Genomic DNA, 26595 nt, shown 5'->3' with positions numbered 1-26595 from the left:
GTGACCGACAGTAGGGTGAATAATACCATGGTTTTGCCAACTTGGTATCCATCAGGTGCAAGGTCCACCTGGCCCAGATACTGTCCGATGCCTTCCTGGGTGGCACTGGTGCCCTCGGGTAGCAGTACGCGGAAGTGGCGGATGAAATCCTGCCAGGCAAGTAGAGGGAAAATGAGAAACACACACAAAAAATGGTTATTATAAATGTAGGAGGCAGTCCTCAACGGCCTCTACTGGTTGACTCTTCTCTATGGCACTTCTCTCCATTGGTCTGAATCTGTCGCAGGGAGCACAAAACACTGCAGCCCCTGAGGATTGGCGCTGTTAATTTCTAAGTGACATCACCAGCTAGTCTGAGGACAAGATCCAGTTCGGGGCACATGTGGTTTTAGGGATAGTCCATGGTGATATTTACAGGGACACTAACTAACATCATCAAAAAAATATTCACCCTCCCACTCCACCAAATGGAGGCCCGTTGTCTGATGTCAACACAGTAGGGCAGTCTGGGAAACCGGTGAAAGCTGTAGGGGTGTGGCTGACTGACTGGGAAACAGATGCTGTGTTTTTACAATTATCCCCACAGGGCCGAGTGTTTCATTACAGACTATAGAGGCCCTGTTCTCCACCATGACCTCAGGACAGTCTTCAGAAGATGACACGCGGTCCTCTGTGATGATGAAAAATATCTGGAGCGCAGGTCTAATCTGTCAGGGGAATTCAGATAAATGACAATGTCAGGCTGAGGCTAAAACTAGCCCGTGTTGTGAGTAAGTTAATGAGCGTACGGGCAGGGCATTCCTTCTCGTTTCACCGTCAAGGTTGTGTATTACAAACATTCCATCACAGTGGTTTTTCCCGGTGATCTAATGTTTGGCTTCCAGAGCTGTAAACACTAGCTCAACGGTTTCTTACAGGACAAGCAATACACAAAAATAAAAGGTGATGCTACTATAAAACTGAAGGATTTTTAAAAGTACAGTAACAAGCTAGACACTAGACAATCTATAATATTATTGTGACATTACTGTACCCAACTAGTCATATTCAAATGCCACCTAACTTAAGAGCTCTGTCCTAATAGTCCCACAATACTATCATACAAACATCAAACTTAGTCTTCGAGACAATATGGCCACCACTTCAAATCGCAAGCAAGTAATTTCTTACAGCAGATGCCATTGTTTGCTCAATGAATAGCATGATAAGTTGCAAACAACTGATCCCAATCACGAAGCCAACTGAAACACAGAAAGAAGTGGAAACAATGACTCAGATGTTGGACTTGACTCGGAGGTTACTGAGCAACAGAGGACATGACTCGGAGGTTACTGAGGAATAGAGGAAATTGCACCAGGGCTCGAGTCCACACCACCTTTGGACAGAAGGAAAATGTTAACGTCATCGCTAATGAATGACTGTAACTTGCACTATTTGTTTCATGTTTACAGGGGAGAAGACCGGCAGATTAACATTGACTAATGTGTACGATGTGAGTGTTTCCTGGAGAGAAGACCGGCAGATTAACTGACTAATGTCTACAATGTGAGTGTTTCCTGGAGAGAAGACCGGCAGATTAACATTGACTAATGTCTACGATGTGAGTGTTTCCTGGAGAGAAGACCGGCAGATTAACTGACTAATGTCTACAATGTGAGTGTTTCCTGGAGAGAAGACCGGCAGATTAACATTGACTAATGTCTACAATGTGAGTGTTTCCTGGAGAGAAGACCGGCAGATTAACTGACTAATGTCTACGATGTGAGTGTTTCCTGGAGAGAAGACCGGCAGATTAACTGACTAATGTCTACGATGTGAGTGTTTCCAAGATAGAAGACCGGCAGATTAACTGACTAATGTCTACGATGTGAGTGTTTCCTGGAGAGAAGACCGGCAGATTAACTGACTAATGTCTACAATGTGAGTGTTTCCAGGAGAGAAGACCGGCAGATTAACTGACTAATGTCTACGATGTGAGTGTTTCCAGGATAGAAGACTGGCAGATTAACATTGACTAATGTCTACAATGTGAGTGTTTCCTGGAGAGAAGACCGGCAGATTAACTGACTAATGTCTACGATGTGAGTGTTTCCTGGAGAGAAGACCGGCAGATTAACTGACTAATGTCTACGATGTGAGTGTTTCCTGGAGAGAAGACCGGCAGATTAACTGACTAATGTCTACGATGTGAGTGTTTCCAGGATAGAAGACCGGCAGATTAACTGACTAATGTCTACGATGTGAGTGTTTCCTGGAGAGAAGACCGGCAGATTAACATTGACTAATGTCTACGATGTGAGTGTTTCCTGGAGAGAAGACCGGCAGATTAACTGACTAATGTCTACAATGTGAGTGTTTCCAGGATAGAAGACCGACAGATTAACTGACTAATGTCTACAATGTGAGTGTTTCCTGGAGAGAAGACCGGCAGATTAACTGACTAATGTCTACGATGTGAGTGTTTCCTGGAGAGAAGACCGGCAGATTAACTGACTAATGTCTACGATGTGAGTGTTTCCAGGATAGAAGACCGGCAGATTAACTGACTAATGTCTACGATGTGAGTGTTTCCTGGAGAGAAAACCGACAGATTAACTGACTAATGTGTACGATGTGAGTGTTTCCTGGAGAGAAGACCGGCAGATTAACTGACTAATGTCTACAATGTGAGTGTTTCCAGGATAGAAGACAGGCAGATTAACTGACTAATGTCTACAATGTGAGTGTTTCCTGGAGAGAAGACCGGCAGATTAACTGACTAATGTCTACAATGTGAGTGTTTCCAGGAGAGAAGACCGGCAGATTAACTGACTAATGTCTACAATGTGAGTGTTTCCTGGAGAGAAGACCGGCAGATTAACTGACTAATGTCTACGATGTGAGTGTTTCCTGGAGAGAAGACCGGCAGATTAACTGACTAATGTCTACGATGTGAGTGTTTCCTGGAGAGAAGACCGGCAGATTAATACGGACTAATGTCTACGATGTGAGTGTTTCCTGGAGAGAAGACCGGCAGATTAACTGACTAATGTCTACAATGTGAGTGTTTCCTGGAGAGAAGACCGGCAGATTAACTGACTAATGTCTACAATGTGAGTGTTTCCAGGATAGAAGACCGGTAGATTAACTGACTAATGTCTACAATGTGAGTGTTTCCAGGATAGAAGACCGGCAGATTAACTGACTAATGTCTACAATGTGAGTGTTTCCAGGAGAGAAGACCGGCAGATTAACTGACTAATGTCTACAATGTGAGTGTTTCCTGGAGAGAAGACCGGCAGATTAACTGACTAATGTCTACAATGTGAGTGTTTCCAGGATAGAAGACCGGTAGATTAACTGACTAATGTCTACAATGTGAGTGTTTCCAGGATAGAAGACCGGCAGATTAACTGACTAATGTCTACGATGTGAGTGTTTCCTGGAGAGAAGACCGGCAGATTAATACGGACTAATGTCTACGATGTGAGTGTTTCCTGGAGAGAAGACCGGCAGATTAACTGACTAATGTCTACAATGTGAGTGTTTCCTGGAGAGAAGACCGGCAGATTAACTGACTAATGTCTACAATGTGAGTGTTTCCAGGATAGAAGACCGGCAGATTAACTGACTAATGTCTACAATGTGAGTGTTTCCAGGATAGAAGACCGGCAGATTAACTGACTAATGTCTACGATGTGAGTGTTTCCTGGAGAGAAGACCGGCAGATTAATACGGACTAATGTCTACGATGTGAGTGTTTCCTGGAGAGAAGACCGGCAGATTAACTGACTAATGTCTACAATGTGAGTGTTTCCTGGAGAGAAGACCGGCAGATTAACTGACTAATGTCTACAATGTGAGTGTTTCCAGGATAGAAGACCGGCAGATTAACTGACTAATGTCTACAATGTGAGTGTTTCCAGGATAGAAGACCGGCAGATTAACTGACTAATGTCTACAATGTGAGTGTTTCCTGGAGAGAGGACCGGCAGATTAACTGACTAATGTGTACGATGTGAGTGTTTCCTGGAGAGAAGACCGGCAGATTAACTGACTAATGTCTACAATGTGAGTGTTTCCTGGAGAGAAGACCGGCAGATTAACTGACTAATGTCTACAATGTGAGTGTTTCCAGGATAGAAGACCGGCAGATTAACTGACTAATGTCTACAATGTGAGTGTTTCCTGGAGAGAAGACCGGCAGATTAACTGACTAATGTCTACAATGTGAGTGTTTCCTGGAGAGAAGACCGGCAGATTAACTGACTAATGTCTACAATGTGAGTGTTTCCAGGATAGAAGACCGGCAGATTAACTGACTAATGTCTACAATGTGAGTGTTTCCAGGATAGAAGACCGGCAGATTAACTGACTAATGTCTACAATGTGAGTGTTTCCTGGAGAGAGGACCGGCAGATTAATACGGACTAATGTCTACGATGTGAGTGTTTCCTGGAGAGAAGACCGGCAGATTAACTGACTAATGTCTACGATGTGAGTGTTTCCTGGAGAGAAGACCGGCAGATTAACTGACTAATGTCTACAATGTGAGTGTTTCCAGGAGAGAAGACCGGCAGATTAACTGACTAATGTCTACAATGTGAGTGTTTCCTGGAGAGAAGACCGGCAGATTAACTGACTAATGTCTACAATGTGAGTGTTTCCAGGATAGAAGACCGGCAGATTAACTGACTAATGTCTACAATGTGAGTGTTTCCTGGAGAGAAGACCGGCAGATTAACTGACTAATGTCTACAATGTGAGTGTTTCCTGGAGAGAAGACGGGCAGATTAACTGACTAATGTCTACGATGTGAGTGTTTCCTGGAGAGAAGACCGGCAGATTAACTGACTAATGTCTACAATGTGAGTGTTTCCAGGATAGAAGACCGGTAGATTAACTGACTAATGTCTACAATGTGAGTGTTTCCAGGATAGAAGACCGGCAGATTAACTGACTAATGTCTACGATGTGAGTGTTTCCTGGAGAGAAGACCGGCAGATTAATACGGACTAATGTCTACGATGTGAGTGTTTCCTGGAGAGAAGACCGGCAGATTAACTGACTAATGTCTACAATGTGAGTGTTTCCAGGATAGAAGACCGGCAGATTAACTGACTAATGTCTACAATGTCAGTGTTTCCTGGAGAGAAGACCGGCAGATTAACTGACTAATGTCTACAATGTGAGTGTTTCCAGGATAGAAGACCGGCAGATTAACTGACTAATGTCTACAATGTCAGTGTTTCCTGGAGAGAAGACCGGCAGATTAACTGACTAATGTCTACAATGTGAGTGTTTCCAGGATAGAAGACCGGCAGATTAACTGACTAATGTCTACGATGTGAGTGTTTCCTGGAGAGAAGACCGGCAGATTAATACGGACTAATGTCTACGATGTGAGTGTTTCCTGGAGAGAAGACCGGCAGATTAACTGACTAATGTCTACAATGTGAGTGTTTCCTGGAGAGAAGACCGGCAGATTAACTGACTAATGTCTACAATGTGAGTGTTTCCAGGATAGAAGACCGGTAGATTAACTGACTAATGTCTACAATGTGAGTGTTTCCAGGATAGAAGACCGGCAGATTAACTGACTAATGTCTATGATGTGAGTGTTTCCTGGAGAGAAGACCGGCAGATTAACTGACTAATGTCTACGATGTGAGTGTTTCCTGGAGAGAAGACCGGCAGATTAACTGACTAATGTCTACAATGTGAGTGTTTCCTGGAGAGAAGACCGGCAGATTAACTGACTAATGTCTACAATGTGAGTGTTTCCAGGATAGAAGACCGGCAGATTAACTGACTAATGTCTACAATGTGAGTGTTTCCTGGAGAGACGACCGGCAGATTAACTGACTAATGTCTACAATGTGAGTGTTTCCTGGAGAGAAGACCGGCAGATTAACTGACTAATGTCTACAATGTGAGTGTTTCCTGGAGAGAAGACCGGCAGATTAACTGACTAATGTCTACAATGTGAGTGTTTCCAGGATAGAAGACCGGTAGATTAACTGACTAATGTCTACAATGTGAGTGTTTCCAGGATAGAAGACCGGCAGATTAACTGACTAATGTCTACGATGTGAGTGTTTCCTGGAGAGAAGACCGGCAGATTAATACGGACTAATGTCTACGATGTGAATGTTTCCTGGAGAGAAGACCGGCAGATTAACTGACTAATGTCTACAATGTGAGTGTTTCCAGGATAGAAGACCGGCAGATTAACTGACTAATGTCTACGATGTGAGTGTTTCCTGGAGAGAAGACCGGCAGATTAACTGACTAATGTCTACAATGTGAGTGTTTCCAGGATAGAAGACCGGCAGATTAACTGACTAATGTCTACAATGTGAGTGTTTCCAGGATAGAAGACCGGCAGATTAACTGACTAATGTCTACAATGTGAGTGTTTCCTGGAGAGAGGACCGGCAGATTAACTGACTAATGTGTACGATGTGAGTGTTTCCTGGAGAGAAGACCGGCAGATTAACTGACTAATGTCTACGATGTGAGTGTTTCCTGGAGAGAAGACCGGCAGATTAACTGACTAATGTCTACAATGTGAGTGTTTCCTGGAGAGAAGACCGGCAGATTAACTGACTAATGTCTACAATGTGAGTGTTTCCTGGAGAGAAGACCGCAGATTAACTGACTAATGTCTACAATGTGAGTGTTTCCAGGATAGAAGACCGGTAGATTAACTGACTAATGTCTACAATGTGAGTGTTTCCAGGATAGAAGACCGGCAGATTAACTGACTAATGTCTACGATGTGAGTGTTTCCTGGAGAGAAGACCGGCAGATTAATACGGACTAATGTCTACGATGTGAGTGTTTCCTGGAGAGAAGACCGGCAGATTAACTGACTAATGTCTACAATGTGAGTGTTTCCAGGATAGAAGACCGGCAGATTAACTGACTAATGTCTACAATGTGAGTGTTTCCTGGAGAGAAGACCGGCAGATTAACTGACTAATGTCTACAATGTGAGTGTTTCCTGGAGAGAAGACCGGCAGATTAACTGACTAATGTCTACAATGTGAGTGTTTCCTGGAGAGAAGACCGGCAGATTAACTGACTAATGTCTACAATGTGAGTGTTTCCAGGATAGAAGACCGGTAGATTAACTGACTAATGTCTACAATGTGAGTGTTTCCAGGATAGAAGACCGGCAGATTAACTGACTAATGTCTACGATGTGAGTGTTTCCTGGAGAGAAGACCGGCAGATTAACTGACTAATGTCTACAATGTGAGTGTTTCCTGGAGAGAAGACCGGCAGATTAACTGACTAATGTCTACAATGTGAGTGTTTCCAGGATAGAAGACCGGTAGATTAACTGACTAATGTCTACAATGTGAGTGTTTCCAGGATAGAAGACCGGCAGATTAACTGACTAATGTCTACGATGTGAGTGTTTCCTGGAGAGAAGACCGGCAGATTAATACGGACTAATGTCTACGATGTGAGTGTTTCCTGGAGAGAAGACCGGCAGATTAACTGACTAATGTCTACAATGTGAGTGTTTCCAGGATAGAAGACCGGCAGATTAACTGACTAATGTCTACGATGTGAGTGTTTCCTGGAGAGAAGACCGGCAGATTAACTGACTAATGTCTACAATGTGAGTGTTTCCAGGATAGAAGACCGGCAGATTAACTGACTAATGTCTACGATGTGAGTGTTTCCTGGAGAGAAGACCGGCAGATTAACTGACTAATGTCTACAATGTGAGTGTTTCCAGGATAGAAGACCGGCAGATTAACTGACTAATGTCTACAATGTGAGTGTTTCCAGGATAGAAGACCGGCAGATTAACTGACTAATGTCTACAATGTGAGTGTTTCCTGGAGAGAGGACCGGCAGATTAACTGACTAATGTGTACGATGTGAGTGTTTCCTGGAGAGAAGACCGGCAGATTAACTGACTAATGTCTACGATGTGAGTGTTTCCTGGAGAGAAGACCGGCAGATTAACTGACTAATGTCTACAATGTGAGTGTTTCCTGGAGAGAAGACCGGCAGATTAACTGACTAATGTCTACAATGTCAGTGTTTCCTGGAGAGAAGACCGGCAGATTAACTGACTAATGTCTACAATGTGAGTGTTTCCAGGATAGAAGACCGGCAGATTAACTGACTAATGTCTACGATGTGAGTGTTTCCTGGAGAGAAGACCGGCAGATTAATACGGACTAATGTCTACGATGTGAGTGTTTCCTGGAGAGAAGACCGGCAGATTAACTGACTAATGTCTACAATGTGAGTGTTTCCTGGAGAGAAGACCGGCAGATTAACTGACTAATGTCTACAATGTGAGTGTTTCCAGGATAGAAGACCGGTAGATTAACTGACTAATGTCTACAATGTGAGTGTTTCCAGGATAGAAGACCGGCAGATTAACTGACTAATGTCTATGATGTGAGTGTTTCCTGGAGAGAAGACCGGCAGATTAACTGACTAATGTCTACGATGTGAGTGTTTCCTGGAGAGAAGACCGGCAGATTAACTGACTAATGTCTACAATGTGAGTGTTTCCTGGAGAGAAGACCGGCAGATTAACTGACTAATGTCTACAATGTGAGTGTTTCCAGGATAGAAGACCGGCAGATTAACTGACTAATGTCTACAATGTGAGTGTTTCCTGGAGAGAAGACCGGCAGATTAACTGACTAATGTCTACAATGTGAGTGTTTCCTGGAGAGAAGACCGGCAGATTAACTGACTAATGTCTACAATGTGAGTGTTTCCTGGAGAGAAGACCGGCAGATTAACTGACTAATGTCTACAATGTGAGTGTTTCCAGGATAGAAGACCGGTAGATTAACTGACTAATGTCTACAATGTGAGTGTTTCCAGGATAGAAGACCGGCAGATTAACTGACTAATGTCTACGATGTGAGTGTTTCCTGGAGAGAAGACCGGCAGATTAATACGGACTAATGTCTACGATGTGAATGTTTCCTGGAGAGAAGACCGGCAGATTAACTGACTAATGTCTACAATGTGAGTGTTTCCAGGATAGAAGACCGGCAGATTAACTGACTAATGTCTACGATGTGAGTGTTTCCTGGAGAGAAGACCGGCAGATTAACTGACTAATGTCTACAATGTGAGTGTTTCCAGGATAGAAGACCGTCAGATTAACTGACTAATGTCTACGATGTGAGTGTTTCCTGGAGAGAAGACCGGCAGATTAACTGACTAATGTCTACAATGTGAGTGTTTCCAGGATAGAAGACCGGCAGATTAACTGACTAATGTCTACAATGTGAGTGTTTCCAGGATAGAAGACCGGCAGATTAACTGACTAATGTCTACAATGTGAGTGTTTCCTGGAGAGAGGACCGGCAGATTAACTGACTAATGTACGATGTGAGTGTTTCCTGGAGAGAAGACCGGCAGATTAACTGACTAATGTCTACGATGTGAGTGTTTCCTGGAGAGAAGACCGGCAGATTAACTGACTAATGTCTACAATGTGAGTGTTTCCTGGAGAGAAGACCGGCAGATTAACTGACTAATGTCTACAATGTGAGTGTTTCCTGGAGAGAAGACCGGCAGATTAACTGACTAATGTCTACAATGTGAGTGTTTCCAGGATAGAAGACCGGTAGATTAACTGACTAATGTCTACAATGTGAGTGTTTCCAGGATAGAAGACCGGCAGATTAACTGACTAATGTCTACGATGTGAGTGTTTCCTGGAGAGAAGACCGGCAGATTAATACGGACTAATGTCTACGATGTGAGTGTTTCCTGGAGAGAAGACCGGCAGATTAACTGACTAATGTCTACAATGTGAGTGTTTCCAGGATAGAAGACCGGCAGATTAACTGACTAATGTCTACAATGTGAGTGTTTCCTGGAGAGAAGACCGGCAGATTAACTGACTAATGTCTACAATGTGAGTGTTTCCTGGAGAGAAGACCGGCAGATTAACTGACTAATGTCTACAATGTGAGTGTTTCCTGGAGAGAAGACCGGCAGATTAACTGACTAATGTCTACAATGTGAGTGTTTCCAGGATAGAAGACCGGTAGATTAACTGACTAATGTCTACAATGTGAGTGTTTCCAGGATAGAAGACCGGCAGATTAACTGACTAATGTCTACGATGTGAGTGTTTCCTGGAGAGAAGACCGGCAGATTAACTGACTAATGTCTACAATGTGAGTGTTTCCTGGAGAGAAGACCGGCAGATTAACTGACTAATGTCTACAATGTGAGTGTTTCCAGGATAGAAGACCGGTAGATTAACTGACTAATGTCTACAATGTGAGTGTTTCCAGGATAGAAGACCGGCAGATTAACTGACTAATGTCTACGATGTGAGTGTTTCCTGGAGAGAAGACCGGCAGATTAATACGGACTAATGTCTACGATGTGAGTGTTTCCTGGAGAGAAGACCGGCAGATTAACTGACTAATGTCTACAATGTGAGTGTTTCCAGGATAGAAGACCGGCAGATTAACTGACTAATGTCTACGATGTGAGTGTTTCCTGGAGAGAAGACCGGCAGATTAACTGACTAATGTCTACAATGTGAGTGTTTCCAGGATAGAAGACCGGCAGATTAACTGACTAATGTCTACGATGTGAGTGTTTCCTGGAGAGAAGACCGGCAGATTAACTGACTAATGTCTACAATGTGAGTGTTTCCAGGATAGAAGACCGGCAGATTAACTGACTAATGTCTACAATGTGAGTGTTTCCAGGATAGAAGACCGGCAGATTAACTGACTAATGTCTACAATGTGAGTGTTTCCTGGAGAGAGGACCGGCAGATTAACTGACTAATGTCTACAATGTGAGTGTTTCCAGGATAGAAGACCGGCAGATTAACTGACTAATGTCTACAATGTGAGTGTTTCCTGGAGAGAAGACCGGCAGATTAACTGACTAATGTCTACAATGTGAGTGTTTCCTGGAGAGAAGACCGGCAGATTAACTGACTAATGTCTACAATGTGAGTGTTTCCTGGAGAGAAGACCGGCAGATTAACTGACTAATGTCTACAATGTGAGTGTTTCCAGGATAGAAGACCGGTAGATTAACTGACTAATGTCTACAATGTGAGTGTTTCCAGGATAGAAGACCGGCAGATTAACTGACTAATGTCTACGATGTGAGTGTTTCCTGGAGAGAAGACCGGCAGATTAATACGGACTAATGTCTACGATGTGAATGTTTCCTGGAGAGAAGACCGGCAGATTAACTGACTAATGTCTACAATGTGAGTGTTTCCAGGATAGAAGACCGGCAGATTAACTGACTAATGTCTACGATGTGAGTGTTTCCTGGAGAGAAGACCGGCAGATTAACTGACTAATGTCTACAATGTGAGTGTTTCCAGGATAGAAGACCGGCAGATTAACTGACTAATGTCTACGATGTGAGTGTTTCCTGGAGAGAAGACCGGCAGATTAACTGACTAATGTCTACGATGTGAGTGTTTCCTGGAGAGAAGACCGGCAGATTAACTGACTAATGTCTACAATGTGAGTGTTTCCAGGATAGAAGACCGGCAGATTAACTGACTAATGTCTACAATGTGAGTGTTTCCAGGATAGAAGACCGGCAGATTAACTGACTAATGTCTACAATGTGAGTGTTTCCTGGAGAGAGGACCGGCAGATTAACTGACTAATGTGTACGATGTGAGTGTTTCCTGGAGAGAAGACCGGCAGATTAACTGACTAATGTCTACAATGTGAGTGTTTCCTGGAGAGAAGACCGGCAGATTAACTGACTAATGTCTACAATGTGAGTGTTTCCAGGAGAGAAGACCGGCAGATTAACTGACTAATGTCTACAATGTGAGTGTTTCCAGGATAGAAGACCGGTAGATTAACTGACTAATGTCTACAATGTGAGTGTTTCCAGGATAGAAGACCGGCAGATTAACTGACTAATGTCTACGATGTGAGTGTTTCCTGGAGAGAAGACCGGCAGATTAATACGGACTAATGTCTACGATGTGAGTGTTTCCTGGAGAGAAGACCGGCAGATTAACTGACTAATGTCTACAATGTGAGTGTTTCCAGGATAGAAGACCGGCAGATTAACTGACTAATGTCTACAATGTGAGTGTTTCCTGGAGAGAAGACCGGCAGATTAACTGACTAATGTCTACAATGTGAGTGTTTCCTGGAGAGAAGACCGGCAGATTAACTGACTAATGTCTACAATGTGAGTGTTTCCTGGAGAGAAGACCGGCAGATTAACTGACTAATGTCTACAATGTGAGTGTTTCCAGGATAGAAGACCGGTAGATTAACTGACTAATGTCTACAATGTGAGTGTTTCCAGGATAGAAGACCGGCAGATTAACTGACTAATGTCTACGATGTGAGTGTTTCCTGGAGAGAAGACCGGCAGATTAACTGACTAATGTCTACAATGTGAGTGTTTCCTGGAGAGAAGACCGGCAGATTAACTGACTAATGTCTACAATGTGAGTGTTTCCAGGATAGAAGACCGGTAGATTAACTGACTAATGTCTACAATGTGAGTGTTTCCAGGATAGAAGACCGGCAGATTAACTGACTAATGTCTACGATGTGAGTGTTTCCTGGAGAGAAGACCGGCAGATTAATACGGACTAATGTCTACGATGTGAGTGTTTCCTGGAGAGAAGACCGGCAGATTAACTGACTAATGTCTACAATGTGAGTGTTTCCAGGATAGAAGACCGGCAGATTAACTGACTAATGTCTACGATGTGAGTGTTTCCTGGAGAGAAGACCGGCAGATTAACTGACTAATGTCTACAATGTGAGTGTTTCCAGGATAGAAGACCGGCAGATTAACTGACTAATGTCTACGATGTGAGTGTTTCCTGGAGAGAAGACCGGCAGATTAACTGACTAATGTCTACAATGTGAGTGTTTCCAGGATAGAAGACCGGCAGATTAACTGACTAATGTCTACAATGTGAGTGTTTCCAGGATAGAAGACCGGCAGATTAACTGACTAATGTCTACAATGTGAGTGTTTCCTGGAGAGAGGACCGGCAGATTAACTGACTAATGTGTACGATGTGAGTGTTTCCTGGAGAGAAGACCGGCAGATTAACTGACTAATGTCTACGATGTGAGTGTTTCCTGGAGAGAAGACCGGCAGATTAACTGACTAATGTCTACAATGTGAGTGTTTCCTGGAGAGAAGACCGGCAGATTAACTGACTAATGTCTACAATGTGAGTGTTTCCTGGAGAGAAGACCGGCAGATTAACTGACTAATGTCTACAATGTGAGTGTTTCCAGGATAGAAGACCGGTAGATTAACTGACTAATGTCTACAATGTGAGTGTTTCCAGGATAGAAGACCGGCAGATTAACTGACTAATGTCTACGATGTGAGTGTTTCCTGGAGAGAAGACCGGCAGATTAATACGGACTAATGTCTACGATGTGAGTGTTTCCTGGAGAGAAGACCGGCAGATTAACTGACTAATGTCTACAATGTGAGTGTTTCCAGGATAGAAGACCGGCAGATTAACTGACTAATGTCTACAATGTGAGTGTTTCCTGGAGAGAAGACCGGCAGATTAACTGACTAATGTCTACAATGTGAGTGTTTCCTGGAGAGAAGACCGGCAGATTAACTGACTAATGTCTACAATGTGAGTGTTTCCTGGAGAGAAGACCGGCAGATTAACTGACTAATGTCTACAATGTGAGTGTTTCCAGGATAGAAGACCGGTAGATTAACTGACTAATGTCTACAATGTGAGTGTTTCCAGGATAGAAGACCGGCAGATTAACTGACTAATGTCTACGATGTGAGTGTTTCCTGGAGAGAAGACCGGCAGATTAACTGACTAATGTCTACAATGTGAGTGTTTCCTGGAGAGAAGACCGGCAGATTAACTGACTAATGTCTACAATGTGAGTGTTTCCAGGATAGAAGACCGGTAGATTAACTGACTAATGTCTACAATGTGAGTGTTTCCAGGATAGAAGACCGGCAGATTAACTGACTAATGTCTACAATGTGAGTGTTTCCAGGAGAGAAGACCGGCAGATTAACTGACTAATGTCTACAATGTGAGTGTTTCCTGGAGAGAAGACCGGCAGATTAACTGACTAATGTCTACAATGTGAGTGTTTCCAGGATAGAAGACCGGTAGATTAACTGACTAATGTCTACAATGTGAGTGTTTCCAGGATAGAAGACCGGCAGATTAACTGACTAATGTCTACGATGTGAGTGTTTCCTGGAGAGAAGACCGGCAGATTAACTGACTAATGTCTACAATGTGAGTGTTTCCTGGAGAGAAGACCGGCAGATTAACTGACTAATGTCTACAATGTGAGTGTTTCCAGGATAGAAGACCGGTAGATTAACTGACTAATGTCTACAATGTGAGTGTTTCCAGGATAGAAGACCGGCAGATTAACTGACTAATGTCTACGATGTGAGTGTTTCCTGGAGAGAAGACCGGCAGATTAATACGGACTAATGTCTACGATGTGAGTGTTTCCTGGAGAGAAGACCGGCAGATTAACTGACTAATGTCTACAATGTGAGTGTTTCCAGGATAGAAGACCGGCAGATTAACTGACTAATGTCTACGATGTGAGTGTTTCCAGGAGAGAAGACCGGCAGATTAACTGACTAATGTCTACAATGTGAGTGTTTCCAGGATAGAAGACCGGCAGATTAACTGACTAATGTCTACGATGTGAGTGTTTCCTGGAGAGAAGACCGGCAGATTAACTGACTAATGTCTACGATGTGAGTGTTTCCTGGAGAGAAGACCGGCAGATTAACTGACTAATGTCTACAATGTGAGTGTTTCCAGGATAGAAGACCGGCAGATTAACTGACTAATGTCTACAATGTGAGTGTTTCCAGGATAGAAGACCGGCAGATTAACTGACTAATGTCTACAATGTGAGTGTTTCCTGGAGAGAGGACCGGCAGATTAACTGACTAATGTGTACGATGTGAGTGTTTCCTGGAGAGAAGACCGGCAGATTAACTGACTAATGTCTACAATGTGAGTGTTTCCTGGAGAGAAGACCGGCAGATTAACTGACTAATGTCTACAATGTGAGTGTTTCCAGGATAGAAGACCGGCAGATTAACTGACTAATGTCTACAATGTGAGTGTTTCCAGGATAGAAGACCGGCAGATTAACTGACTAATGTCTACAATGTGAGTGTTTCCTGGAGAGAAGACCGGCAGATTAACTGACTAATGTCTACAATGTGAGTGTTTCCTGGAGAGAGGACCGGCAGATTAACTGACTAATGTGTACGATGTGAGTGTTTCCTGGAGAGAAGTCGGGCAGATTAACTGACTAATGTCTACAATGTGAGTGTTTCCTGGAGAGAAGACGGGCAGATTAACTGACTAATGTCTACGATGTGAGTGTTTCCTGGAGAGAAGACCGGCAGATTAACTGACTAATGTCTACAATGTGAGTGTTTCCAGGATAGAAGACCGGTAGATTAACTGACTAATGTCTACAATGTGAGTGTTTCCAGGATAGAAGACCGGCAGATTAACTGACTAATGTCTACGATGTGAGTGTTTCCTGGAGAGAAGACCGGCAGATTAATACGGACTAATGTCTACGATGTGAGTGTTTCCTGGAGAGAAGACCGGCAGATTAACTGACTAATGTCTACAATGTGAGTGTTTCCAGGAGAGAAGACCGGCAGATTAACTGACTAATGTCTACAATGTGAGTGTTTCCAGGATAGAAGACCGGCAGATTAACTGACTAATGTCTACGATGTGAGTGTTTCCTGGAGAGAAGACCGGCAGATTAACTGACTAATGTCTACAATGTGAGTGTTTCCAGGATAGAAGACCGGCAGATTAACTGACTAATGTCTACGATGTGAGTGTTTCCTGGAGAGAAGACCGGCAGATTAACTGACTAATGTCTACAATGTGAGTGTTTCCTGGAGAGAAGACCGGCAGATTAACTGACTAATGTCTACAATGTGAGTGTTTCCAGGATAGAAGACCGGTAGATTAACTGACTAATGTCTACAATGTGAGTGTTTCCAGGATAGAAGACCGGCAGATTAACTGACTAATGTCTACGATGTGAGTGTTTCCTGGAGAGAAGACCGGCAGATTAACTGACTAATGTCTACAATGTGAGTGTTTCCTGGAGAGAAGACCGGCAGATTAACTGACTAATGTCTACAATGTGAGTGTTTCCAGGATAGAAGACCGGTAGATTAACTGACTAATGTCTACAATGTGAGTGTTTCCAGGATAGAAGACCGGCAGATTAACTGACTAATGTCTACGATGTGAGTGTTTCCTGGAGAGAAGACCGGCAGATTAATACGGACTAATGTCTACGATGTGAGTGTTTCCTGGAGAGAAGACCGGCAGATTAACTGACTAATGTCTACAATGTGAGTGTTTCCAGGATAGAAGACCGGCAGATTAACTGACTAATGTCTACGATGTGAGTGTTTCCAGGAGAGAAGACCGGCAGATTAACTGACTAATGTCTACAATGTGAGTGTTTCCAGGATAGAAGACCGGCAGATTAACTGACTAATGTCTACGATGTGAGTGTTTCCTGGAGAGAAGACCGGCAGATTAACTGACTAATGTCTACGATGTGAGTGTTTCCTGGAGAGAAGACCGGCAGATTAACTGACTAATGTCTACAATGTGAGTGTTTCCAGGATAGAAGACCGGCAGATTAACTGACTAATGTCTACAATGTGAGTGTTTCCAGGATAGAAGACCGGCAGATTAACTGACTAATGTCTACAATGTGAGTGTTTCCTGGAGAGAGGACCGGCAGATTAACTGACTAATGTGTACGATGTGAGTGTTTCCTGGAGAGAAGACCGGCAGATTAACTGACTAATGTCTACAATGTGAGTGTTTCCTGGAGAGAAGACCGGCAGATTAACTGACTAATGTCTACAATGTGAGTGTTTCCAGGATAGAAGACCGGCAGATTAACTGACTAATGTCTACAATGTGAGTGTTTCCAGGATAGAAGACCGGCAGATTAACTGACTAATGTCTACAATGTGAGTGTTTCCTGGAGAGAAGACCGGCAGATTAACTGACTAATGTCTACAATGTGAGTGTTTCCTGGAGAGAGGACCGGCAGATTAACTGACTAATGTGTACGATGTGAGTGTTTCCTGGAGAGAAGTCGGGCAGATTAACTGACTAATGTCTACAATGTGAGTGTTTCCTGGAGAGAAGACGGGCAGATTAACTGACTAATGTCTACGATGTGAGTGTTTCCTGGAGAGAAGACCGGCAGATTAACTGACTAATGTCTACAATGTGAGTGTTTCCAGGATAGAAGACCGGTAGATTAACTGACTAATGTCTACAATGTGAGTGTTTCCAGGATAGAAGACCGGCAGATTAACTGACTAATGTCTACGATGTGAGTGTTTCCTGGAGAGAAGACCGGCAGATTAATACGGACTAATGTCTACGATGTGAGTGTTTCCTGGAGAGAAGACCGGCAGATTAACTGACTAATGTCTACAATGTGAGTGTTTCCAGGAGAGAAGACCGGCAGATTAACTGACTAATGTCTACAATGTGAGTGTTTCCAGGATAGAAGACCGGCAGATTAACTGACTAATGTCTACGATGTGAGTGTTTCCTGGAGAGAAGACCGGCAGATTAACTGACTAATGTCTACAATGTGAGTGTTTCCAGGATAGAAGACCGGCAGATTAACTGACTAATGTCTACGATGTGAGTGTTTCCTGGAGAGAAGACCGGCAGATTAACTGACTAATGTCTACAATGTGAGTGTTTCCTGGAGAGAAGACCGGCAGATTAACTGACTAATGTCTACAATGTGAGTGTTTCCAGGATAGAAGACCGGCAGATTAACTGACTAATGTCTACAATGTGAGTGTTTCCTGGAGAGAAGACCGGCAGATTAACTGACTAATGTCTACAATGTGAGTGTTTCCAGGATAGAAGACCGGCAGATTATAGAACTGCTTACCTGGAAGGTGTACTTGATGCTGTAGCCTGACTGGCGGATGCGCACGGTCTCCAGCATACCCGTGTAGCGGAGCTGCCTGAGCACCAGGCCCTCGTTGAAGCGCAGGGGCAGCTTCTCTGCATTAGAACGGATGCATTTGACAAAGTAGGGCTCTGATTGGCCCAGAGTCTCCATCAGCTTATTGAGAGAGGCCTGTGGTAGGACAGATCAGGGTGCCATCATTAGTCCAAAACGTTTATAAAAAATAAATAAAAAAAACTGTTAATAACTCCAAACGGAAAACATTTCTATTGGACAAATTCAGGTTGGCCCCTCCCTGTTTCGTTTGCTTCTGTTTGGTTCCTAGTGAACATACCAGGGCATTGACTTCACCAAAAACATTAAAACATTGTATAAACAGGCAGAAATAATACACGGACGGCACATTGGCTTTGTTGGTTTTATAGCAGGAAGGAGTGGTTTTGTTGGTGTACTGTGGCTTGTTTTATAGCAGGGAGAAGTGGCTTTGTCTGGTGTGAATAAATTGTTGTCATATCTTTATAACCTTTTTAACCACATAATAAAAGACTGTCTAGGATAAAAGGCTAGTGTGTCCTTGGCTGCTGTATCATGGAGGGTTGGGGTGAGGAGAGCGACTGGTCCTCTTGGGTTCTCTTGCGCCGGACAACAAGAAACAGACTGGGTGAGGTCCATCTGAATGCTTCTTACGAAGCCACTCCTTCGTTGCCCGGGCGGTGTGTTTGGGATCATTGTCATGCTGAAAGACCCAGCCACGTTTCATCTTCAATGCCCTTGCTGATGGAAGGAGGTTTTCACTCAAAATCTCACGACACATGGCCCCATTCATTCTTTCCTTTACACGGATCAGTCGTCCTGGTCCCTTTGCAGAAAAACAGCCCCAAAGCATGATATTTCCACCCCCATGCTTCACAGTAGGGTATGGTGTTCTTTGGATGCAACTCAGCATTCTTTGTACTCCAAACACGACAAGTTGAGTTTTTACCTAAAAGTTATATTTTGGTTTCATCTGACCATATGGCATTCTCCCAATCTTCTTCTGGATCCTCCAAATGCTCTCTAGCAAACTTCAGACGGGCCTGGCATGTACTGGCTTAAGCAGGGGGACACGTCTGGCACTGCAGGATTTGAGTCCCTGGCGGCGTAGTGTGTTACTGATGGTAGGCTTTGTTACTTTGGTCCCAGCTCTCTGCAGGTCATTCACTAGGTCCCCCCGTGTGGTTCTGGGATTTTTGCTCACTGTTCTTGTGATCATTTTAACCCCACGGGGTGAGATCTTGCGTGGAGCCCCAGATCGAGGGAGATAATCAGTGGTCTTGTATGTCTTCCATTTCCTAATAATTGCTCCCACAGTTGATTTCTTCAAACCAAGGTGCTTACCTATTGCAGATTCAATCTTCCCAGCCTGGTGCAGGTCTACAATTTTGTTTCTGGTGTCCTTTGACAGCTCTTTGGTCTTGGCCATAGTGGAGTTTGGAGTGTGACTGTTTGAGGTTGTGGACAGGTGTCTTTTATACTGATAACAAGTTCAAACAGGTGCCATTAATACAGGTAACTAGTGGAGGACAGAGGAGCCTCTTAAAGAAGAAGTTACAGGTCTGTGAGCCAGAAATCTTGCTTGTTTTTAGGTGACCAAATACTTATTTTCCACCATAATTTGCAAATTAATTAATTAAAAATCCTACAATGTGATTTTCTGGATTTTCTTTTCTCATTTTGTCTGTCATAGTTGAAGTGTACCTATGATGAAAAGTACAGGCCTCTCTCATCTTTTTAATTGGGAGAACTTACAATTGGTGGCTGGCTAAATACTTTTTTGCCCCACTGTGTGTGTGTGTGTGTGCATATATATATATATATATGTGTATATACACATAGTGCACTAGTTTTGACCATGTATGTATGTATGTATGTATGTATGTATGTATGTATGTATGTATGTGTGTGTATGTGTGTGTATGTGTGTGTATGTGTGTGTGTGTGTGTGTATGAGAGTGTGTGTGTGGCTATTTCGGTGGCCAGGAATGCACTTCCCCCCCACTCCACTCGGAAGATGAAAGCAATCAGCCACACAACAGGATGTGGGAAGTGATGTCACCACTCGCAGCCTTCTGCCCAGGCTTCCTGCCAGCCAGAGAGGGTTAGAGTACAGGCCAGGGCTAGGGGATATGGGATTGTTGTTGTGGGGGTGGTCACGCCTCTTTACTCTCATACTGCGTCCCAAATGCCCCCCTACTCCAGGTCCTGGTCAAAACTAGTGCACTATGTCGGGAATAGGGAGTCATTTGGGACTCCTCCTCCCCACTGTGAGCCAGGAGCAATAGAGACAGCCAGGCATGAGAAAAGACAACAGAGGAGTTAAGAAAGACAAGATGGTGGGAGGGGATGGAGAGATGATTACGGCTGTGATAAAGGGATGATCATAACTGAGATGAGTTGACAATGTCCCCTTCTGTTTCATCAGCCTACTCAGCTGGTCTTCGAGAAGCTGGGGACTTACATATTTAAGTGTTTACCTTTACTTTGGCGACTACAAAGTCATTTTTTAAACCTAGTTTGAAAGTAACTGTTCTTTCTGGAAGGTGTGCTGCGCCATTTTGCCTACATTTTCTCCGACATAGTCCAGCAATTTGAGTTCAACCAATGAGCATCAGCCCCTTGTCATATGAGACAGCTCGCAAGATGCATATGATGAACACACAGCAGGGCGAGAGCAATGACGTGTAGCACATATGTCATGTAGTACGCAATTTTCTGGGAACACTTTTGGCTTGTGAGCACTATTTTCCGAACTACTGGCTAAAAAGTATACAAAAAAGTGCCAGAGAATCTTTTTAATATAAAATAGCATATGGGTTTTTATCATTTTCTTTTTGACATGGTGAAATCTGCTCAACTGAGCTAAACATTCATCATCAGGGATCACACTAGTTTCCAAAGTGACAGAGACATGGGGACGTTCTTGACAAGAGATGCTTTTTATGGCCTATTAAATTGTATTTTTTTCCCACCCAGACATGATGTCATCGTTGTCTTTTGGGTGGGATGATAAAAAGAAAAAGACGTCACAGGCTGGGACCTGACAGTGGGCGGACAGACAGACAGAGGGAGGGAGGAGGTTGTCACAGGCTGGGACCTGACAGTGGGCGGACAGACAGACAGAGGGAGGGAGGAGGTTGTAAAAAGACGTCACAGGCTGGGACCTGACAGTGGGCGGACAGACAGACAGAGGGAGGGAGGAGGTTGTCACAGGCTGGGACCTGACAGTGGGCGGACATACAGACAGAGGGAGGGAGGAGGTTGTCACAGGCTGGGACAGGACCAGACCAGACCAGACAGACAGACAGAGGGAGGGAGGAGGTTGTAAAAAGACGTCACAGGCTGGGACCTGACAGTGGGCGGACAGACAGACAGAGGGAGGGAGGAGGTTGTCACAGGCTGGGACCTGACAGTGGGCGGACAGACAGACAGAGGGAGGGAAGGAGGTTGTAAAAAGACGTCACAGGCTGGGACCTGACAGTGGGCGGACAGACAGACAGAGGGAGGGAGGAGGTTGTAAAAAGACGTCACAGGCTGGGACCTGACAGTGGGCGGACAGACAGACAGAGGGAGGGAGGAGGTTGTCACAAGCTGGGACAGGACCAGACCAGACCAGACCAGACCAGACAGACGAGGTTGTAAAAAGACGTCACAAGGCTGGGACCTGACACTGGACGGACGGACAGACGGAGGAGGTTGTAAAAAGACGTCACAGGCTGGGACCTGACACTGGGTAGACAGACGAGGTTGTAAAAAAGACGTCACAGGCTGGGACCCGACACTGGGCGGGCGGACAGGCGTACAGGCAGAGGGAGGAGGTTGTAACAGACAGCTCATGGTACAACACCCAGAGTTCCAGAGAACATCCATACTGTCAGCTGGACTCAGCTGGTCACTTCCAATACACATCCCAGATACGTGTAGCAGAGAGATGTTACCCCTAACCACTGATCTGAGGTCAGTTTTGTATTTTATCCCTGATACACAGGTGTCAAACTCCAGTCGAGGGCCAGCGGGTCTTCGCTCATCCCTTGCACTTGATTGATCAATTAAGGTCACTGATTAGTTAGGAACTCCCCTCACTTGGTTGTCTAGGTCTTAATGGGTGTAACTGGACAAGAATTTAAAAGATATAACAAAAACCAGCAGCCTCATGGCCCGCCAGGATTTAAGTTTGGCACCCTTGCCCTAATAGTTATGGGCATGATTTGGGAAAGATACACTGATCCTAGATGTGTGCCCAAGGGGGACTGACTGACCTGGAACTGAGCACTGATACTGGGTGGTTTCTTCTTCTTGTGGAGGTGGAGGAGGGACTTGGTGATGCGGTCGTGCAGCGTCAGGTTGCTGAGATACTTTAGGGACTTGACGTCAAGCAAGTGCTGCGGTAACAGAGAAGAACACACAGCCAGTATGAGTCAGCACTAGTACCATCACTAGCGGTTTAAACACAAGGTGGCTTAACAAGGTGGCTTAACAAGGTGGCTTAACAAGGTGGCTTAACAAGGTGGCTTACCTTTGGAAGACTGGGCTTTGATTTGTAGTTTTTGTTTCTCCTGGTAAAAGAGAGCAGATGGTTTTAGGGACTTAGAAGAATATCTACACTGAGTCTTCTCTACCAGGCCAAAATAGGGCATAAAGAGGAGTGGTGTAGGAGGTTTGAGACAGAAACAGTCAGTCCTGACAGTAACTTAAGGAGTGGTGTAGGAGGTTTTAGACAGAAAGTCAGTCCTTACAGTAACTTAAGCAGTGCTGGTGGTGGGTGATTGACCGGTGTGTTAACTTCTTTGGGACTGGGAGGCAGTATTGAGTAGTTTGGATAAAAAGGTGCCCAGAGTAAACTGCCTGCTACTCAGGCCTAAAAGCTAGAATATGCATATAATTAGTAGATTTGGATAGAAAACACTCTGAAGTTTCTAAAACTGTTTGAATAATGTCGAAGTATAACAGAACTCATATGGCAGGCAAAAACCTGAGAAAAAAATCCAACCAGGAAGTGGGAAATATGAGGTTTGTAGTTTTTCAAGTCATTGCCCATCGAATATACAGTGTCTATGGGGTCATATTTCACTTCCCAAGGCTTCCACTAGATGTCAACAGTCTTTAGAACTTTGTTGGATGCTTCTACTGTGAAGGAGGAGGGAATGAGAGCTGTTTGAGTCAGGGGTCTGGCAGAGTGCCATGAGCTCTGTCTTGCGCGCTCCCGTGAGAGTTAGCTGCGCTCCATTGCATTTCTACAAACAAAGGAATTCTCTGGTTGAAACATTATTGAAGATTTATGATAAATTGATTCTATACTTCGTTTGACATGTTTCTACGAACTGTAATATGACTTTTCGCCTGGACTTGCCTGCGCCTCCTGAGTTTGGATTTGTGTACTAAACGCGCAAACAAAAAGTAGGTATTTGGACATAAATGATGGCCTTTATTGAACAAAACAAACATTTATTGTGGACCTGGGATTCCTGGGAGTGCATTCTGATGAAGTGAAGTGAATATTTATAATGCTATTTCTGACTTCTGTTGACTCCACAACATGGCAGGTATCTGTATGGCTTGTTTTTTAGTCTGATCGCCATACTCAGATTATTGCATGATGTGCTTTTTCTGTAAAAAAAATAATTGAAATCTGACACAGCGGTTGCATTAAAGAGAAGTGGATCTAAAATTCCATGCACAACACTTGTATATTTTAGCAATTTTATTATGAGTATTTCTGTAAATTGATGTGGCTCTCTGCAAAATCACCGGATGTTTTGGAACTACTGAACATAACGCGCCAATGTAAACATATTTTTGGATATAAATATGAACTTTATCAAACAAAACATATATGTATTGTGTAACATGAATTCCTATGAGTGTCATCTGATGAAGATCATCAAAGGTTAGTGATTTATCTCTATTTCTGCTTTTTGTGACTCCTCTCTTTGGCTGGAAAAATGGCTGTGTTTTACTGTGACTAGGTGCTGACCTAACATAATTGTTGTGTGCTTTAGTTGTAAAGCCTTTTTGAAAATCAGAAACTGTGCCTGGATTTACAACAAGTTTATCTTTAAAATAGTGTACAATACTGTTTTGAATTTGGCGCCCTGCAATTTCACTGGCTGTTGGCGAGGTGGGACGTTACCATCCCGAATATCCCAGAGAGGTTAAACTAAGATGTTGAGTCACTCACATGAGGATGCCGTGGGCTCTCTCCAGGAGCTTGCTGCTGGTGGAGTTGACAAAAATTCCTCCGTCCTCTTCCGTGTTGGACCCGCTGGATGACAGGCGGCTCTGACGCCCACCACGCCCATTCCAGCCCACACCATCCCTGGTTAGGAAGTTTCAAATGATCCACAGTTAAAAATATGCCTTGAGAAAATAGACATTTCATTTTAGCTGGACAACTTGGAAAGAGCTGGGAAAAAGCTTAAATAAGAAAATGCTTGACCAACATTGACTGTATTTCATGTCCTGTAGACATATTTAGCCCCACTACAAATGGGATATGCTATCCTAGCCATAGGTTCAGCAGTGTAAAGCCTCAGGCCTCAAGGTAAACCCTGGTCATCCTAGCCAAGCGCCTGAACAAACAGCAGGTTTTTCTATCCACACAGCGGCTGGGGTCGGTTAACGGTCAACCCCTAACACCAAACCCCCTAACACCAAACCCCTTAAGCCCTGAGGGCAGGAGTCAGGAGAGAGAGAGAGAGAGAAAGACACTCCTGAGTAACTACTGGTAGTTTACTGTGTCAGGACTGGAGAGGAGGAGATCCATCATGGATTCCACCTGGCAAGCCATCAGGACTGGGGAGGAGAAGGCCATCCATCATGGATTCCACCTGGCAAGCCATCAGGGCTGGAGAGGAGGAGATCCATCATGGATTCCACCCGGGAAGCCATCAGGACTGGGGAGAAGGCCATCTATCATGGATTCCACCCGGCAAGCCATCAGGACTGGGGAGAAGTATATCTATCATGGATTCCACCCGGCAAGCCATCAGGACTGGGGAGAAGGTCATCTATCATGGATTCCACCCGGCAAGCCATCAGGACTGGGGAGAAGGTCATCTATCATGGATTCCACCCGGCAAGCCATCAGGACTGGAGAAAAGGTCATCTAACATGGATTCCACCCGGCAAGCCATCAGGACTGGGGAGAAGAAGGTCATCTAACATGGATTCCACCCGGTAAGCCATCCCAGCAGCCAGGGAGGGATGTTTGTTTTCACACTCTGACCCATAATGATTTATACACCACCTCCTACTGGGCCTGTGGCCACACACAACGACACGTTAAACACGGTATCCATGCGGGAGTACATATATAAATGTTACTAATGTGGGGGCTTCGTCTTTCCTACAAGCAGGACGGGGTCAGAGGTTAGACACGTGTCCATGGGGTGGCGTCATGGGTGATAAGTCCAAGGCCAACAGGTGAAGACTTACAGTACAGTAGTGTTGTTGGGAGTCAAATGTTGGAATGTATACTATCTCTAAAGATGGAAGACTGTTTGTGACACAAACCACTTCTACATTAAATATGATGGGAAACAAAGCAAGCCATTTGCTTTCGGATTGTACCGTTTGATGTGGTCACCCAAATTAAAATGGTTACTCATTGTCTTAGGGTTTTATTTGCAAAAAAAACCTATGAACACCAAAGTATTTATTTGCTAAGTCAGAGTAAAACAACACTGAGGTCTCAAAGTATTTTGCTTTTACGACACAGTCTAGGATCCCATGGTTTTTGTCATATTTTGTGGCGAAACTGATGGGGGAAAACAGGGCATATTTTGCATTCACAGCCAAGAATAGTTTGGACAGTGGAGACAGATTGAAAATAAGACTTGAGCATAAATGGCTGTCTCTCTTGGTTTGGACTTAGCAGGACCTGTTAAGATTTCTCTTCATAGAGGTCATGGAAGAGATCCAAAAGACCTACTTTAGCCAAGCTACAGGAAGAAATCAGGTCCAAAATTCATATAAAGAACAGAGTAAATCCTGAAACCCAGTGGTGAGATATATTTCCAATTTAAACAGGCCTCCCAATAAGTTTGGATGATTTAAACTAGAGACCGATAACTCCGTTGACTAGGGAATTACAATTATAGCACTAAAGCAATATAAACAAAATGCCCTGGTGGAAATAAATTAGGTTTCCACCCTGACCACACTTGAGACTAATCCTAGAAATATGAAAATGAGTAAGAAATGTTTCAGTTGCCAGTTCTGAAATACGGATACTTGTCCCTTTAATAAGGATCCGCTCCTTTATCCAATTTTCACCTAAAATGACACCCAAATCTAACTGCCCGTAGCTCAGGACCTGAAGCAAGGCTATGCATATTCTTGATACCATTTGAACGGAAACAATTTGAAGGTGGTGTAAATATGAAATGAATGTAGGAGAATATAACAAATTAGATCTGGTAAAAGATGATACAAAGAAAAAAACATGCGTTTAAAAAATATATTTTTTGTACCATCATCTTTGAAATGCAAGAGAAAAGTCATAATGTATTATTCCAGCCAAGGTGGAATTTACATTTTGGCCACTAGATGGCAGCAGTATATGTGCAAAGTTTTA

At 43.8% G+C, this 26595-nt stretch overlaps 1 protein-coding gene across 1 annotated transcript in view; it reads right to left on the bottom strand.

The window, feature by feature from the left end:
* Positions 1 to 26: 26 nt before the first annotated feature.
* The window catches only part of LOC135533586 (unconventional myosin-IXAa-like), a gene marked incomplete at its 3' end in the record, with an annotated part of 62747 nt that continues 36178 nt past the window's right edge, over positions 27 to 26595 (bottom strand). The window contains exons 12-16 of the mRNA XM_064960874.1: positions 24199 to 24336; positions 22537 to 22576; positions 22280 to 22402; positions 17964 to 18155; positions 27 to 149 (exon numbers count right to left, since the gene is read on the bottom strand). Coding sequence (XP_064816946.1) covers positions 27 to 149; positions 17964 to 18155; positions 22280 to 22402; positions 22537 to 22576; positions 24199 to 24336 — 616 coding nt within the window. The remainder of the gene's footprint in view (positions 150 to 17963; positions 18156 to 22279; positions 22403 to 22536; positions 22577 to 24198; positions 24337 to 26595) is intronic.

Source organism: Oncorhynchus masou, unplaced genomic scaffold, assembly GCF_036934945.1.
Source record: "Oncorhynchus masou masou isolate Uvic2021 unplaced genomic scaffold, UVic_Omas_1.1 unplaced_scaffold_2478, whole genome shotgun sequence".
Classification (NCBI taxonomy): Eukaryota; Metazoa; Chordata; class Actinopteri; order Salmoniformes; family Salmonidae; genus Oncorhynchus; species Oncorhynchus masou.
Note: the sequence above shows the minus strand (reverse complement) of the source record. Positions and strands in the feature narration are given on the sequence as shown.